This window comes from Streptopelia decaocto, assembly GCF_964273445.1.
Source record: "Streptopelia decaocto genome assembly, chromosome: 1".
Taxonomy (NCBI): Eukaryota; Metazoa; Chordata; class Aves; order Columbiformes; family Columbidae; genus Streptopelia; species Streptopelia decaocto.
Genome location: NC_138663.1, coordinates 1,510,132 through 1,526,616, shown reverse-complemented (window position 1 = coordinate 1,526,616; position 16,485 = coordinate 1,510,132). Strand labels below are relative to the sequence as shown.

Sequence of the window (16,485 nt, the reverse complement as noted above, 5' to 3'; positions counted from 1 at the left end):
ATGGAGGAAGGAAGGAAGGAGAAGGAAGGAAGGAAAGGAAGGAAGGAAGGAAGGAAGGAAGGAGGAAGGAAGGAAGAGGAAGGAAGGAAGGAAGGAAGGAAGAAGGAAGGAAGGAAGGAAGAGGAAGGAAGGAGGAAGGAAGAAGATGGAAGGAAGAAGATGGAAGGAAGGAAGGAAGGAAGGAAGGAAGGAAGGAAGGAAGGAAGGAAGGAAGGAAGGAAGGAAGGAAGGAAGGAAGGAAGGAAGGAAGGAAGGAAGGAAAGGAAGGAAGGAAGAAGATGGAAGGAAGGAAGGAAGGAAGGAAGGAAGGAAGGAAGGAAGGAAGGAAGGAAGGAGGAAGGAAGGAAGGAAGGAAGGAAGGAAGAAGAAGGAAGGAAGGAAGGAAGGAAGGAAGGAAGGAAGGAAGGAAGGAAGGAAGGAAGGAAGGAAGGAAGGAAGGAAGGAAGGAAGGAAGGAAGGAAGGAAGGAAGGAAGGAAGGAAGGAAGGAAGGAAGGAAGGAAGAAGAAGAAGGAAGGAAGGAAGGAAGGAAGGAAGGAAGGAAGGAAGGAAGGAAGGAAGGAAGGAAGGAAGGAAGGAAGGAAGGAAGGAAGGAAGGAAGGAAGGAAGGAAGGAAGGAAGGAAGGAAGGAAGGAAGGAAGGAAGGAAGGAAGGAAGGAAGGAAGGAAGGAAGGAAGGAAGGAAGGGAAGGAAGGAAGGAAGGAAGGAAGGAAGGAAGGAAGGAAGGAAGGAAGGAAGGAAGGAAGGAAGGAAGGAAGGAAGGAAGGAAGGAAGGAAGGAAGGAAGGAAGGAAGGAAGGAAGGAAGGAAGGAAGGAAGGAAGGAAGGAAGGAAGGAAGGAAGGAAGGAAGGAAGGAAGGAAAGGAAGGAAGGAAGGAAGGAAGGAAGGAAGGAAGGAAGGAAGGAAGGAAGGAAGGAAGGAAGGAAGGAAGGAAGGAAGGAAGGAAGGAAGGAAGGAAGGAAGGAAGGAAGGAAGGAAGGAAGGAAGGAAGGAAGGAAAGGAAGGGAAGGAAGGAAGGAAGGAAGGAAGGAAGGAAGGAAGGAAAGGAAGGAAGGAAGGAAGGAAGGAAGGAAGGAAGGAAGGAAGGAAGGAAGGAAGGAAGGAAGGAAGGAAGGAAGGAAGGAAGGAAGGAAGGAAGAAGAAGGAAGGAAGGAAGGAAGAAGATGGAAGGAAGGAAGGAAGAAGATGGAAGGAAGGAAGAAGAAGGAAGAAGGAAGGAAGGAAGGAAGGAAGGAAGGAAGGAAGGAAGGAAGGAAGGAAGGAAGGAAGGAAGGAAGGAAGGAAGGAAGGAAGGAAGGAAGGAAGGAAGGAAGGAAGGAAGGAAGGAAGGAAGGAAGGAAGGAAGGAGGAAGGAAGGAAGGAAGGAAGGAAGGAAGGAAGGAAGGAAGGAAGGAAGGAAGAAGATGGAAGGAAGGAAGGAAGAAGATGAGGAAGGAAGGAAGAAGAAGGAAGGAAGGAAGAAGATGGAAGGAAGATGGATGGAAGGAAGGAAGGAAGATGGAAGGAAGGAAGGAAGGAAGGAAGGAAGGAAGGAAGGAAGAAGATGGAAGGAAGGAAGGAAGAAGATGGAAGGAAGGAAGGAAGAAGATGGAAGGAAGGAAGAAGATGGATGGAAGGAAGAAGATGGATGGAAGGAAGAAGATGGATGGAAGGAAGAAGATGGATGGAAGGAAGAAGATGGAAGGAAGGAAGGAAGGAAGAAGATGGAAGGAAGGAAGAAGATGGAAGGAAGGAAGAAGATGGATGGAAGGAAGAAGATGGATGGAAGGAAGAAGATAGAAGGAAGAAGATAGAAGGAAGAAGACAGAAGACAGAAGACAGATAGATGGAAGGAAGAAGATGGAAGGAAGAAGATGGAAGGAAGGAAGGAAGAAGATGGAAGGAAGGAAGGAAGAAGATGGAAGGAAGGAAGAAGATGGAAGGAAGGAAGAAGATGGAAGGAAGATAGATAGATAGATAGATAGATAGATAGATAGATGGAAGGAAGAAGATAGATGGAAGGAAGAAGATAGATGGAAGGAAGATAGATGGAAGGAAGAAGATAGATAGATAGATAGATAGATAGATAGATAGATGGAAGGAAGAAGACAGAAGGAAGAAGAAGGGAGGGAGGAGGAAGAAGGGAGGGAGGAGGAAGGAAAGAGGAAAAAAGAAGGAGGAAAAAACAAAAAGAAAGAAGGAGAAAGAAAGAAGAAAGAAAGGAGAAGGGGGTGAGCAGCGTGTGGGGCTGGACGTGCTGCCCCTCGCTCTGGGGGCGTCTCCGCCGCGGTGCCTGGCTCCGGCGCCAGGACAGCGGTGACAAACCAGGGTGACACCCCGGGGTGACTCACGTCGTTGGCCACCCCGGTGTGGATGAGGTCGCGCAGGAACTTCATGACGCTGCAGTTGGCGTCGCGGTGATCCAGGGTGGTGGCGGCGATGGCCCATTGCAGGATGGGGATCATCACCTGGCTGCGGAGCAGCGTGACGGGGCTGCGCTGGATGAACCTGCGGACAGACGGACGGATGTGAGGGGACACATCCTGCCCGTGGGGACCCCTCCACGAGGAGAGGGGGCTGTGGCGATCCTGGTGTGCGTACCTGGCTGCCAGGCGGAACAGATCGTCCACAGTGTCCGGGTGGTTCTGGAGGCCGTTGGGCTGCTCGAGGAGCTGGAAGGTGGGGATGCACAGCGCCTGCCAAGGGTGGGGATTCATTAGCAATTAGTCATGATTACAATGAGGCCGGGTCCTGCACTTGGGTCACAACAACCCCATGGACGCTGCAGCTGGGGAAGAGCGGCTGGAAAAGGCCCTGGGGGTGTTGGTGGCACTGGCTGAACATGAGCCAGCGTGTGCCCAGGTGGTCAAGAGGCCACCAGCATCCTGGCTGGGACCAGCACTGGTGTGGCCAGCAGGCCCAGGGCAGTGACCGTCCCTGTGCTGGGACCTGGGGAGGCCAAACCGCCAATCCTGGGGCAGTTCTGGGCCCCTCACGCCAAGAAAGGCCTTGAGGTGCTGGAGCGAGTGGAGAGAAGGGAACGGAGCTGGTGAGGGGCTGGAGCACAAGTGTGATGGAGCGGCTGAGGGACCTGGGGGGTTCAGCTGGAGAACAGGAGCTGAGGGGAGACCTTCTGATCTCTGAACTGCCTGAAAGGAGCTTGGAGCCGGGGGGGTTGGGCTCTGCTCCCCAGGAACGAGCGCCAGGAGCAGAGGAAACGGCCTCAAGTTGCGCCAGGGGAGGTTGAGGTTGGATCTGGGGAACAATTTCTTCCCCAAAGGGCTGTGGGGCATTGGAACAGGCTGCCCAGGGCGGTGCTGGAGTCACCATCCCTGGAGGGTTGGACAGAGATGAGGTTCTCAGGGACACTTTTGGGTTAAGGGTTGGACTCAATGACTTTGAAGCCCTTTCCCGGCTTATTTGATGACTCAGATAACAGGAACGGAACCCGCCGGCTCGCAGCACCCACCTGCAGCATGTCGAGCAGGCCCTGCCTGCATCCCTCCTCCATCCCGTACTCGTCCACCAAAATGCTGCCCAGGTAGAGGAAACAGGAGTGCTGGTGCGCCCGGTACACGTTCACCATCTGCGGGGACACAGCGTCACCCCCCCGCCGGCTCCGCCGCGTCCCAGCGCCCCGAAAGGCCCCGAGAACGGGGGGTTGTGTCCCCCCGGCCGTACCTGGGTGACGAGCGGCTGCAGGAGCGCGGCCGAGCCCTTCCCCACGCAGCGCACGGCGAAGCGCAGGCACCGGCAGCACCGCTCCACGATGCGGTTATCGGCACTGTGTTTGTTCAGGGTCTCCGACAGCACCGGCCAGATCTGAGAGACGGGACAAAAACACCCAAATCCCTGCGGCAGAGCCCGCTCAAGCCCCCAAAAAATACAATAACCTGTGCTAGAGGATGCGTAAATTAGATTTATATAGGAATAAAGAGCTCGGAGTGGATAAAAAGCCCCGTAGCAGCACAGCAAACGTCACACGGGCAGGGAAATTAAAGCACTTGGGACATTTGCAGAGCCGTGTTCTCCATCCAAACTCCTTCCCCACCACCCATCCCTTCCCCAAATCATAGAAACCTGGCACTTACCTCCTGAATGACTTTTTGGCACGGGTGGATCTGTCCGTTCTCTACAATGGGGTTGGTGTGTCTGTGAAAAAGCAGCGAAACGTTAGTTTTTTAGGTTTCTAAGCACTCGGGTTTTGTGTTTAAATGGGTTGGAGCCTCAAACGCCCGCAGGAAAAGGACCAGCAGCTGGAGAGCCTTGAACTTGGTGAAGAAGCTGCTTCCAGCCCATTTTGGGGATCAGGGGGAAACGAGCTGTGATTAGTTTAGTTTTAAATGAGCGGTTTTGGCTGCGGAGCTCACACCCCCCAGCCTGGGCTGCCCCAGCCCCTCTTTATTCACCTAAATATGACGGCGAGTCGATCCAGGGGCACGGTGGGGTCTGAGGAGAGGCCGTTGCTCGGCTCCTGAGAGAGCAGCTGCAAAACAAGGGAAAATGATGGGATTTCAGGACTTTTCCCAGGGAAGATTGAATAAACACTGTCTGGGTAGCAGCAGCAATTTCACATCCCCCTTTTGGGCCGGGAAACGGCCTCAAGTTGCGCCAGGGGAGGTTGAGGTTGGATGTGGGAACAATTTCTTCCCCAAAGGGCTGTGGGGCATTGGAACAGGCTGCCCAGGGCAGTGCTGGAGTCACCATCCCTGGAGGGCTGGACAGACAGACATGAGGTTCTCAGGACATGGGGCAGGAACGGGGGGGGTTATGGTTGGACTCGATCTTAAGGGGCTTTTCCAACCAAAATTATTCTGATTCTATGATCTGGTCCAATCGCCTGTGCAGTTCAGGTCACTATGGCCACCACATTTTTGGGGATGGCCAGAACGTGACCTTCTGGGGCCACGTGCCCCACGGGGAAACCGAGTTCTCCACCCATAGACGTGGGGTGAAAGCTGCCTGTTGCGTTTAAGGGGGTGCGGGAAGGATCTTTGCTACATAAAGTGGTTTTTAGGGATTGTTTTCACCCCATTTCACCCATCGCATGTTCTGGGAGCTGGGTATTTCTCAGCCAGGAGATACAGGGACAAGGATTGTCTCAGTCTTAGGCTTTGAGGATGCAAAGATGGAGCCACAGCCGCTTGACGGGCTCTGCTCTGTCCCATTTAAACCAGCGACAAGGAGCGGATTAACAGGCTGTACCTTCTTGAGCGCCATCACCTGCACGGCGCAGAGCTCGCTGAGACATTCCGCGATCTTCTCCAGGGGCAGGCGGGCCAGGACCAGGGCCGTTCCTGAAAGGCAAGAGCAGACATGTTCAGGAGCAGGAACACAGCGAGGACGAGCCCAAGAGAGCCTGCCCGCCGCGGGGAAAACGCTGCGCTCGCTCCCCAGCCGCTTCTCCGCAGCTTAAACTCGCGTTTTGGCTTAAACCCGACACCGAAACATGCGCCGCGGGGTGGGAAGGAGAAGGGACATCACGAGGACACGGGGACACAGTGGGTGTTCCCACAGCGTCCTCGCCCTGGTGGCATCAGGAGGTCGGAAGAAGCTTTTTTTGACCCACAGCGAAGGCATTTTAGGGCTCAGCACAAATAAACATATGAGAACATGCGCCTGAGCCGCTCCCGACCGCCACATCACAGCGAGGAATAAACCGCCCCACTCGTGGATTTGTTGTGTTGTTTCAAAGGAGCAGCTGGGGATTGTGGCCGGTGCTGCCGGCGTCGAGACGGGGGCACAAACAAGAGGAGTTCGTGTCTTTAGTCGCACACCCCAACTGTACGGCCACAATAACGCTCCAGCTCCGTTTTTAAAGGTTTCCGAAGCGCTCGGACCCGTGGGGAATCGTGTCCTGCGCGTTCCCACACTGGGCCGTGGGTGCAGAGCCGCGCGGAGCCCGATGGCCCCGGGACAAGCGAACGTCCCAGCGCCGGCCGGAGCTGAAAAACTGCATTCCTCTAAAGCACCTCTAAAAATGAACATATTTGCAATTTGGCACCCTGCGTGTACAGCAGCTGACTCAGACAGAGCAGTAACCCCTTGCTAACGTGGCTGTGAGCACTGACAATGTTTTCTTCCTGCATTTGAAGTTCAGAGCGGGGCTGGAGACAGCTTATAAAACCAGGAAGGATTTGTTTCTATCTCCCGCCCCACGAGAGCTCTTGAGAAGACTCGAAATGTGGACGTATGAAGCGTCTCTCAGGGCAAACCGAGACACCCTTGTCTATGAAAAAACATGTGGAAATGGGGTTGTAGCATCTATGGGGATGATTTCCACCCCCCGATATAGAAACATAGAATCGTTTTGGTTGGAGAAGACCCTCAAGGTCATGGAGACCAACCACAACCCACCCCGTCCCTGCCCCGTGTCCTGAGAACCTCATGTCCGTCTGTCCAGCCCTCCAGGGATGGTGACTCCAGCACTGCCCTGGGCAGCCTGTTCCAATGCCCCACAGCCCTTTGGGGAAGAAATTGTTCCCACATCCAACCTCAACCTCCCCTGGCGCAACTTGAGGCCGTTTCCTCTGCTCCTGGCGCTTGTTCCTGGGGAGCAGAGCCCGACCCCCCTGGCTCCAAGCTCCTTTCAGGCAGTTCAGAGATCAGAAGGTCTCCCCTCAGCTCCTGTTCTCCAGCTGATCCCCCAGGTCCCTCAGCCGCTCCCATCACACTTGCGCTCCAGGTGCCACAATATTGAGCCCTGAGGTGATTTTGGTGCCGCCATTTTGAGCCCTGGGGTGATTCTGGTGCCGCCATTTTGAGCCCTGAGGTGATTTGGGTGCTGCCATTTTGAGCCCTGAGGTGATTCTGGTGCCCCCGGTCCCACCATTTTGTGTGTGAGGTGATCCCGCCACCCCTGGTGCCGCCACTTTGAGCCCTGAGGTGATTCTGGTGCTGCCATTTTGAGCCCTGAGGTGATTTGGGTGCCGCCATTTTGAGCCCTGAGGGGATTCTGGTGCCGCCATTTTGAGCCCTGAGGGGATTCTGGTGCCCAGAACCGCCCCCAGGACTCGCAGTTTGTCCTCCCCATTGCCCAGCACAGGGACAGTCACTGCCCTGGTCCCGCCGGCCACGCACATCGAGAACTTTTCCACACACGTACCCTTCAGGAGCCCCACGGCCGCCTCTGGCGAGAGCGTGAAGGAGTCGAGGGAGCGGGCGATCTCCAGCAGCCCCGTGAAGTGCTGCGCCATGTGGTCCCGGCACACGGAGCAGATGTTGTGGATGGCCTTGGCCGCCGCCGACGCCAAGCGCCGGTCGCACAGACCTTTCATCAAATAACCCAGCACGGGGTCTGCGGGGGAGAAACGCGGCGTGAAGAGGGGTCTGGGGCTTGGGGACGCGGGGAGGGGGTGATGGGGAGGGACTCACCCAGGAATTGGGGGTTCCTGTCCACCACCTCGCTCATCTCTCCCACCAGCTCGATGCTGGTGTAGCGCACGGCGGTGTGCACCGTTTCGGGGAGGCGAACCACCCCCTCCAGCACCTCCACCAGAGTCGGGTTGTTCTCCCTGAGGGGGGAACAGCGGATGGTTTATCACAGAATCCCAGAGTGTCAGGGGTTGAAGGGCCCTGGAAAGCTCATCCAGTGCAATCCCCCCATGGAGCAGGAACACCCAGCTGAGGTTACACAGGAAGGTGTCCAGGGGGTTGGAATGTCTGCACAGAAGGAGACTCCACAACCCCCTGGGCAGCCTGGGCCAGGCTCTGCCACCCTCACCCCAACAAGTTGCTTCTCAAATTCAAGTGGAACCTCCTGTGTTCCAGTTTGCACCCATTACCCCTTGTCCTGTCGCTGGTTGTCACCAGAAGAGCCTGGCTCCATCCTCCTGACACTGCCCCTTTCCATATTGATCCCCAGGAATGAGTCCCCCCTCAGTGTCCTCTTGTCCAGCTCCAGAGCCCCAGCTCCCTCAGCCTTTCCTCACACGGGAGATGCTCCACTCCCTGCAGCATCTTGGTGGCTGCGCTGGACTCTCTGCAGCAGTTCCCTGTCCTGCTGGAACTGAGGGGCCACAACTGGACACAATATTCCAGGTGTGGTCTCCCCAGGGCAGAGCAGAGGGGCAGGAGAACCTCTCTGACCTACTGACCACCCCCTTCTAACCCACCCCAGGTCACATTGGCTTCCTGGCCACAAGGGCCCAGTGCTGGCTCATGGTCACCCTGCTGTCCCCAGGACCCCCAGGCCCCTTTTCACTGCTCTCCAACAGCTCATTCCCCAACCTATACTGGAACCTGGGCTTGTTCGTACCCAGATGCAAGACTCTACACTTATCCTCAAGCCATGTCACAAACATTTCTATGAATAATCTGTTTTTTTAAGCTCACATTTCGCCCAGAATCTGCCAAACCCTGCGGCTTCACTGCACTGGATACCCAAGACATGGGGGGTTGTTGGAGCCACAATCCAGCAGCACAACAGCCTCAAGTTTTACCAAAAGAGACAAAATATATTCAGCGTGTATAATAATACTTTCAGACAATATATAACCCAGAACCTGGTGGGACAGGCTGGTGGGGAGCAGAGCTCCCTGTGCAGAGCTCATACTCTCAAAAACAAAGCAGGAATAAAAACTGAAGATAAAAGCCAGCGAGAGCAGCCTTGGTGGAGATAACAAGAGGCAGCGACGGTGGTGACTCCCCTGGGATTGCCTAAGAAAAAACACTTTCAGGAGATAAACTCAGGGCAAATAAAACCTTCATCCTGTTGTACCAGAGCTGAGCTCACGTTTGTGGCACTAAAGGCAGGCGGAGAGCCAGGAAGGTCCAAGTGCTTCCCGCAGTCCCAGCTCCGTGTTTCTGGCCAGAAAACGGAGCCCTCAGTCCCTGGGAATACAGAGCTGCTCCATCAGCTGCCTCGTCTGTGTATTTCTCAAAATAAAGTGTGTTTGTTAAAAAATTCTGCCCAGGAAAGCATGTTCCTAAGAGAATCCTGGGGATATTCTTGGTGTCTCTGCAAAACTGGACCCCGCAGCCCTTGGGGAGCGGAGCAGGAGGGTCGATACTCACTGGTCGACGCTCTTGGCGATGGAGGCCATGATGAAGAGCACGGCTTCCGTCACCTCCCAGGGCGGGTTCCCGTCCTTCAGCGTCGCGTAAAGCTGTGAGAACGAGAAATGGGTCACAAAAGAAGCTACAAGACACGCGTGGGCGCAAACACGTCGCTCCCGCAAAACCCACCTGAGCAAAACACTCCACGGAGCCCACCAGGAAGATCAGGTCCTTCACCAGGTCCGAGACCCGCATCCGAAACTCCCCGAAGTCGTCGGTCTCCTCCGGGACGCCCTCCTGAAAGAGATGAGGGAGAGCAAAAGGGTGAGAGCTCAGGGAAAACCAGGTTCCCACTCACCCACAGCCAGGACAACAAATTTTAGAGAAGAAATCCATCATTTCCGCCCTTCTCTCCCCAAATGGAGCTGCTGGAGGGGATGTGAAGGAGAGCTCCGCACAAACGGGATGATCTCGAGCATCTCTTCCGAGCAAAACCATTTTATGATTGAAAATGCCGACAACTTGAACGGACTGTGCGTGTTCCTGCTCTGAAACCGCAGGGATGAGGAGCCCAGGCAGAGATGGAAGAATCATAGAATTGTTTTGGTTGGAAGAGACCCTCAGGATCGAGTTCAATCATAACCCAACTCTAGCACTAAACCACGTCGCTAAGAACCTCGTCTAAACGCCTTTTAAACCCCTCCGGGGATGAAGGAGGATAAAGCATCTCAGAATCCAAGGAGGAAGAGGAGAGCGCTGCGGCCAGCGAGCTTTATTCCAACCAAATGTCCCCAAACAGGGGACGAGGCGTCTCTCAAACTGAGAAACAGCCGGGGGGAGGCGGGAGAGGGTCACCCTGTTAGAACAAGAACCAGCTTAACGAAAAGAGGTTGAATATAGTGTTCCCCAGGGGTCAGTGTTGGCTCCAGTCCTGTTGAACATCTTTATTGACGATTTAGATGAGGGGATTGAGACCATCAGCAGCAAATTTGCTGATGACACCAAGTTGGGAGGGAGTGTGGAGCTGCTGGAAGGCAGGAGGGCTCTGCAGAGGGATCTGGATAGACTGGAAAAATGGGCTGATTCCAATGGGATGAAGTTCAATAAGGCCAAGTGCCGGGTGCTGCACTTTGGCCACAACAACCCCCTGCAGCGCTCCAGGCTGGCACAGAGTGGCTGGAGAGCAGCCAGGCAGAAAGGGACCTGGGGGACTAATGGACAGGAAGCTCAACAGGAGCCACCAGTGTGCCCAGGTGGCCAAGAAGGCCAATGGGATCCTGTCCTGTATCCAAACCAGCGTGGTCAGCAGGACAAGGGCAGTGACCCTTCCCCTGTGCTCTGCATTGGGGAGGCCACACCTGGAGTATTGTGTTCAGTTCTGGGCCCCTCAGCTCAGGAAAGAGATTGAAGTGCTGGAGCGGGTCCAGAGAAGAGCAACAAGGCTGGGGAAGGGACTGGAACACAAGCCCTATGGGGAGAGGCTGAGGGAGCTGGGCTTGTTTAGTCTGGAGAAGAGGAGGCTCAGAGCTGAGCTCAGCACTCTCTAGAACTACCTGAAGGGCAGTTCTAGCCAGGGGGGGATTGGGCTCTTCTCCCAGGCATCAGCAATAGGACAAGGGGCCATGGGCTTCAACTCTGCCAGGGGAAATTGAGGCTGGAGATGAGAAAGCAATTCTGTGCAGAGAGAGTGGTCAGGATTGGAATGGCTGCCCAGGGAGGTGCTGGACTCACCGGCCCTGGAGGTTTTTAATCTGAGACTGGACATGGCACTTAGTGCCATGATCTAGTAAACGGACTGGAGTTGGACCAAGGGTTGGACTGGATGATCTCTGAGGGCTTTTCCAACCCAGTCCATTCTGTGATTCTGTGATTTTAATCATTCTCAATCCTTTCTCTGCAATTATTGCGACTGCAGAGCCTTATAGCTATGGAGAGGTGTCAGCACGCAGCAGTGAGGACACACACATCCCAGGCAGAGAAAATAGAGAGAAAATAGAAAATAGAGGGAAAATAAAGCAAAAGCAGCCCTCACGTGGTCCGAGTCGAGCTGGCAGTGCCTGGCCAGGGCGTGCAGCAGGCGCTGGATGTAGGCTTTGAAGATGCTGTGGATCATCGCGTCGTCCGTCTTGTACAGGTGCTCCCCCAGTCTGTACCAGAAGTTAAACGAGATTTCTACCACCTGTTTCAAAAGACAAATTGGACATTTCGTCACCGCTATTTTATTCTTGTCCTCCGCTCGCGCTCCCGACGGAGGAATCGCCGCCGGGGGCACCGCGGAGCTGCTGCTTCTCGCTGCATAAGCTTAATAATTAAACTTCTCGCTTAATAAGCCCTCAGGAGCAAAACCTCCTCTCCGCAAAATTAACGTGGAGGTGTAAGGACGGTCCCTTCATTCACAGCACGGACGTCGCCTCGTTTCACATCAATGGGATCGGCCAGCGATGGGATTTTATCTCTGCGACCGCGATCAGCGCACGTGCTCACGCATTGGATGGTTAATTCCTTTCCTGATGTATTTTCAGGCTCTAAAAACCTCTGGAAATCACACCCAGTGCCCATCGCTGTGGCGGCTGCGTCTCTGTCCCATTGGGACCCCAAACACGGAGGGAAGGGAGGAGAGAACCCAGAAAATGCCAGTGGGCACCTCCCCCCTCCGTGTGGGATTGAGGGGGACAATCGCCCCCGAACACAGCGATAAGTCAGCCAGGGACCCACTGCTGGGGTTTAATTAAGTTTTAGAGGAAGCAAAGGGGGGTTGAATAATCGTGTCTTAAATACAGTGTATTTAAGGGAGGATGCTCGGGGAGGTTTGATGCTAAACAGCACATTGGAGGATGAAGTTCACAGAATCCCAGAATGTCAGGGGTTGGAAGGGCCCTGGAAAGCTCATCCAGTGCAATCCCCCCATGGAGCAGGAACACCCAGCTGAGGTTCCACAGGAAGGTGTCCAGGGGTTGGAATGTCTGCACAGAAGGAGACTCCACAACCCCCCTGGGCAGCCTGGGCCAGGCTCTGCCACCCTCACCCCAACAAGTTGCTTCTCATATTCAAGTGGAACCTCCTGTGTTCCAGTTTGCACCCATTGCCCCTTGTCCTGTCACTGGTTGTCACCCAGAAGAGCCTGGCTCCATCCTCCTGACACTCCCCCTTTCCATATTGATCCCCAGGAATGAGTCCCCCCTCAGTGTCCTCTTGTCCAGCTCCAGAGCCCCAGCTCCCTCAGCCTTTCCTCACACGGGAGATGCTCCACTCCCTCCAGCATCTTGGTGGCTGCGCTGGACTCTCTGCAGCAGTTCCCTGTCCTGCTGGAACTGAGGGGCCACAACTGGACACAAGATTCCAGGTGTGGTCTCCCCAGGGCAGAGCAGAGGGGCAGGAGAACCTCTCTGACCTACTGACCACCCCCTTCTAACCCACCCCAGGTCCCATTGGCTTCCTGGCCACAAGGGCCCAGTGCTGGCTCATGGTCACCCTGCTGTCCCCAGGACCCCCAGCTCCCTTTCCCCTATGCTGCTCTCTAACAGGTCATTCCCCAACCTACACTGAACCTGGGGTTGTTCCTGCCCAGATTCAAGACTCTACACTTGTCCTTGTTCTATTTCATTACATTTCTCCCCTCCCAGCTCTCCAGCCTGTCCAGGTCTCTGATGGCAGCACAGCTTCCAGTGTCACCACTCCTCCCAGCTTGGTGTCACCAGCAAACTGGCTGATAGTCACTCTATTCCCTCGTCCAAATCATTGATGAATATATTGAATAATCCCGGCCCCAGCACTGCCCCCTGAGGCTCTGCACTGGATACAGGCCCCAACTGGACTCTGCCCATTGACCACGACTACCATGAGCTCCACTGCAATCCCCGCAAAGTTTAAATGAAATACGTGACAATAAAATAATAGAGGACTTTGGAGCTGCGGTCGCAGCCTCACACACCCAGGCCGCCGGGAAAGGGAAAACGAGCCCAATTTCCGCACCACGAACGCAGGTGGGTCACGCCAAACCCAGCAGCTCAAACCGCAGCCGCGGCAACACCAAATTAAAGGTTATTCGCACTGATCGTGCTCCGGATGAGCGAGATTGGCGACGGGGATGCGGAGAAGGCGCACGAAGCTCCCTCACCTCGTACTGCGGGTGACCCGCGCAGATCAGCAGCAGCTCCAGCGTGCGCAGGTCGCCCAGCCCCTGGCCCGGCGTGCACACGATCTTATCCAGGAAGGTCTCGCAGAGCTCGGTGAAAACGCGGCAATAATTGAGCACCCTGGGGAAACAAGAGACAAAACGCAAGTCAGGAAGATTCGCTCGGCGCAGGTAACGCGCCCTGGAGCGTCATCGCACACCCAGAAATACCCAGTTGCGCTTTAGCTTTCCGTCCGCGGTTGGGAATTGTGAAATAGGGGAACAGGAGGAGGTGAAAATGCCACAAATCTTATGGTATTTTCCCATAAGGCGCAGCGCGTGGGGAAAGTTCTGCAAAAAATGCGGCAACAGAACAGCTGAGGGGAACGTGCCGCGTTTCGCAAGGCAAATGATACCAAATCTGCTTGGAAAACAAAGCGATTGGTCGTACAGGGGATGGCGCTGCGTGAAAATACAGCAAAGAGTAACACAAAAGCAATTTAGTTGGGCCATGAGCGTTAGTCTAAGACTAGAAGCAAAAGGAAGAGTGAAAAACAAGCGTCAAACCAAACCCCCCACCAATAAAACCACCTTAAAATCAGGGGTTTAGGGGAAAAGGTCCAAGATAAACCATTAGTCCTGGGCTTTGGTTTTGGTTTGGGAAATTCTAAAGCCAGATGCAGCTCACAATGTGCTGTAAACTCAGCCTAAAGCCTGTCCTAAAGGCACAGGGGAGGGTTCCACATGAGATTACTTATTTTTAATCCTGAAGACAAAACCTTTCCGATTTTCCAGCCACAGATTGAAGAGATTCCGCTGCAGAGTCAATTTATACCAAGCAGAGAAACTATTAGAACCAACTTTTACACACCTGACAACTGGAGACGAATTCTATCAAATGGAAGGATAAACAGGAATAGATGCTCCTTGAGTTGTTAATTTGGAAAGGACACAGTGTGAGGAGTTAACTGATCATTTCGCTCGTGGAAATCGCATTTCACGTGGAATTTCTTGAAGTCAAAGGCACCCAGATAATTTAGCGCCCAGGATCAAAAATACGCAAAAGTTGGAGGGAAATGGGCTAAATGCAAGTGGAGTTTACTAAAAATAGGTTGGATCCACCTTATTCTTACCAGGAATGTTTAAAAAGAGGAGAAATGGGGCAGAGCGTTAGGTTAATGGTTGGATTCAATGATCTTAAAGGCGTTTTTATCCAGCCCAAATGATTGTGCGATGGTGTCACGACTGGTTGGACTGGGGGAAGCCCCATTGAGAGAAGAGGTGAGGAGCTGGTTATTGAAGTGGAAATACCAGTTTGGTGCTGGGGAGGTTCCAGCTGCACCTCACAACTGATTTTGTTGTGTTTATGAGCATTAAAAAGAAGAGCGAGCGCTCCTGGTGTTCACGGACAGAGCTGGGGGGCAAATATCTGAGCAGGGAGCATGGAAACCACCAGGGTTTGAAGAGGAAAAGTTGGACATGCCTGACGACTTGCGGATGGACTCATCAGCCACAGGGTGACACAACCACTGTCACCATGAGGCCATGAGAACGGCAGGAGATGCTGGGAAAGGCTGAACATGAGCCAGCGTGTGCCCAGGTGGCCAAGAGGCCACCAGCATCCTGGCTGGTGCCAGCACTGGTGTGGCCAGCAGGCCCAGGGCAGTGACCGTCCCTGTGCTGGGACCTGGGGAGGCCAAACCGCCAATCCTGGGGCAGTTCTGGGCCCCTCACGCCAAGAAAGGCCTTGAGGTGCTGGAGCGAGTGGAGAGAAGGGAACGGAGCTGGTGAGGGGCTGGAGCACAATGTGATGGAGCGGCTGAGGGACCTGGGGGTTCAGCTGGAGAACAGGAGCTGAGGGGAGACCTTCTGATCTCTGAACTGCCTGAAAGGAGCTTGGAGCCAGGGGGGTCGGGCTCTGCTCCCCAGGAACAAGCGCCAGGAGCAGAGGAAACGGCCTCAAGTTGCGCCAGGGGAGGTTGAGGTTGGATGTGGGAACAATTTCTTCCCCAAAGGGCTGTGGGGCATTGGAACAGGCTGCCCAGGGCAGTGCTGGAGTCACCATCCCTGGAGGGCTGGACAGACGGACATGAGGTTCTCAGGACATGGGGCAGGGACAGGGGTGGTTATGGTTGGACTCCATGACCTTGAGGGTCTTCTCCAACCAAAACGATTCTGTTTCTATATTTGGGGGTGGAAATCATCCCCATAGATGCTACAACCCCATTTCCACATGTTTTTTCATAGACAAGGGTGTCTCGGTTTGCCCTGAGAGACGCTTCATACGTCCACATTTCGAGTCTTCTCAAGAGCTCTCGTGGGGCAGGAGATAGAAACAAATCCTTCCTGGTTTTATAAGCTGCCTCCAGCCCAGCGCACAAACCGCTGCATTTGCTCACCTTTCTTTCTTTCACAAGTATCTTATTTGCATAAGGGACTTGAGGGCCCTGCACCGATTCCAAAAATAACCGCGGGCAGACTGCGTGACAGTTAATTACTGTCCGTGACAGTTAATTACCGCCCGTCTCTCCTCCCCGGCACAGCCCAGGGTTGCGGGTCACTCACTTGTCCAGGTCCTCGCGCGCCACCGCCATGTGATAGGCGCTCTCGAGGGTCAGGACGCCCTGGAAAAGCTGCAAGGCCAAGGGCAGGTTGGTCTCCACGTTCTCGATGGCGTAAAGGGCCGAGCAGACGCAGTCGGACGCGGCTTCGTGGAGGTTGGACGACGTTTTGTCTTGTTGCTGCAAGAAAACAAGAGCCTGGTGATTATACATGAAAGGAGCGGGGGAAAAATGTGTCTTTTGTTGGTTGTGAAATAGTTCGTGGAGCTTCTGCGCAGCCACGGCTCCCGAAAGCTTCAACCAGCCCTGCAAAGCCTGGTTTGCTTTACCACCTCCAACACTTGAGGTCAAAATTGAAGATGGAGATGAAGTTTCTCACAAATACACATGAAATATTGATGATTGTGAGGGTTTGGGGGTGAACAAGAGGATTCCGGGTCTCACCTGGTCGATATTTATAGCGATCGTGCGAGGCTGATGTAACAGGAGCTTTAACGGCTCCTATGGAGCCCGGATTAATTAAGGAGGGAGATGAGAGCGGCATATTAAGGAGGAGCAAAGCAAACAGGGAAGCGTGGAGGGGAAACAAAGGAGCAGGAACAACCCGTGTCCTTTCGCACCAGCCTTGGACGCATTTGGAAAACCATTTGTGGTCCCACGTCAAGGTGGAAGGGAGGGAAAAACGGGGCAAAAACGCCGATTTAGAAGTGGTATGAACATAATGAAAAGTCCTGGGGGAGGCGCGTTTCTGCTGGTCCCCGCGTGAATATTCCCCCTTCCTCCTCCCACAAACGGGAGCCCTCGTTTGCAGCTGTCATTAATTGGATCTGCAGCAC

At 54.3% G+C, this 16,485-nt stretch overlaps 1 protein-coding gene across 1 annotated transcript in view; it reads right to left on the bottom strand.

The window, feature by feature from the left end:
- TNPO3 (transportin 3) overlaps positions 1-16,485 on the bottom strand; it is a gene marked incomplete at its 3' end in the record, with an annotated part of 39,005 nt that overhangs the window by 2,194 nt on the left and 20,326 nt on the right. The window contains exons 6-19 of the mRNA XM_082071892.1: positions 15,654-15,829; positions 13,092-13,230; positions 11,007-11,153; positions 9,164-9,271; positions 8,993-9,084; positions 7,352-7,491; positions 7,083-7,274; positions 5,183-5,274; positions 4,387-4,463; positions 4,069-4,129; positions 3,659-3,799; positions 3,447-3,563; positions 2,579-2,673; positions 2,088-2,485 (exon numbers count right to left, since the gene is read on the bottom strand). Coding sequence (XP_081928018.1) covers positions 2,088-2,485; positions 2,579-2,673; positions 3,447-3,563; positions 3,659-3,799; positions 4,069-4,129; positions 4,387-4,463; positions 5,183-5,274; positions 7,083-7,274; positions 7,352-7,491; positions 8,993-9,084; positions 9,164-9,271; positions 11,007-11,153; positions 13,092-13,230; positions 15,654-15,829 — 1,975 coding nt within the window. The remainder of the gene's footprint in view (positions 1-2,087; positions 2,486-2,578; positions 2,674-3,446; positions 3,564-3,658; positions 3,800-4,068; positions 4,130-4,386; positions 4,464-5,182; positions 5,275-7,082; positions 7,275-7,351; positions 7,492-8,992; positions 9,085-9,163; positions 9,272-11,006; positions 11,154-13,091; positions 13,231-15,653; positions 15,830-16,485) is intronic.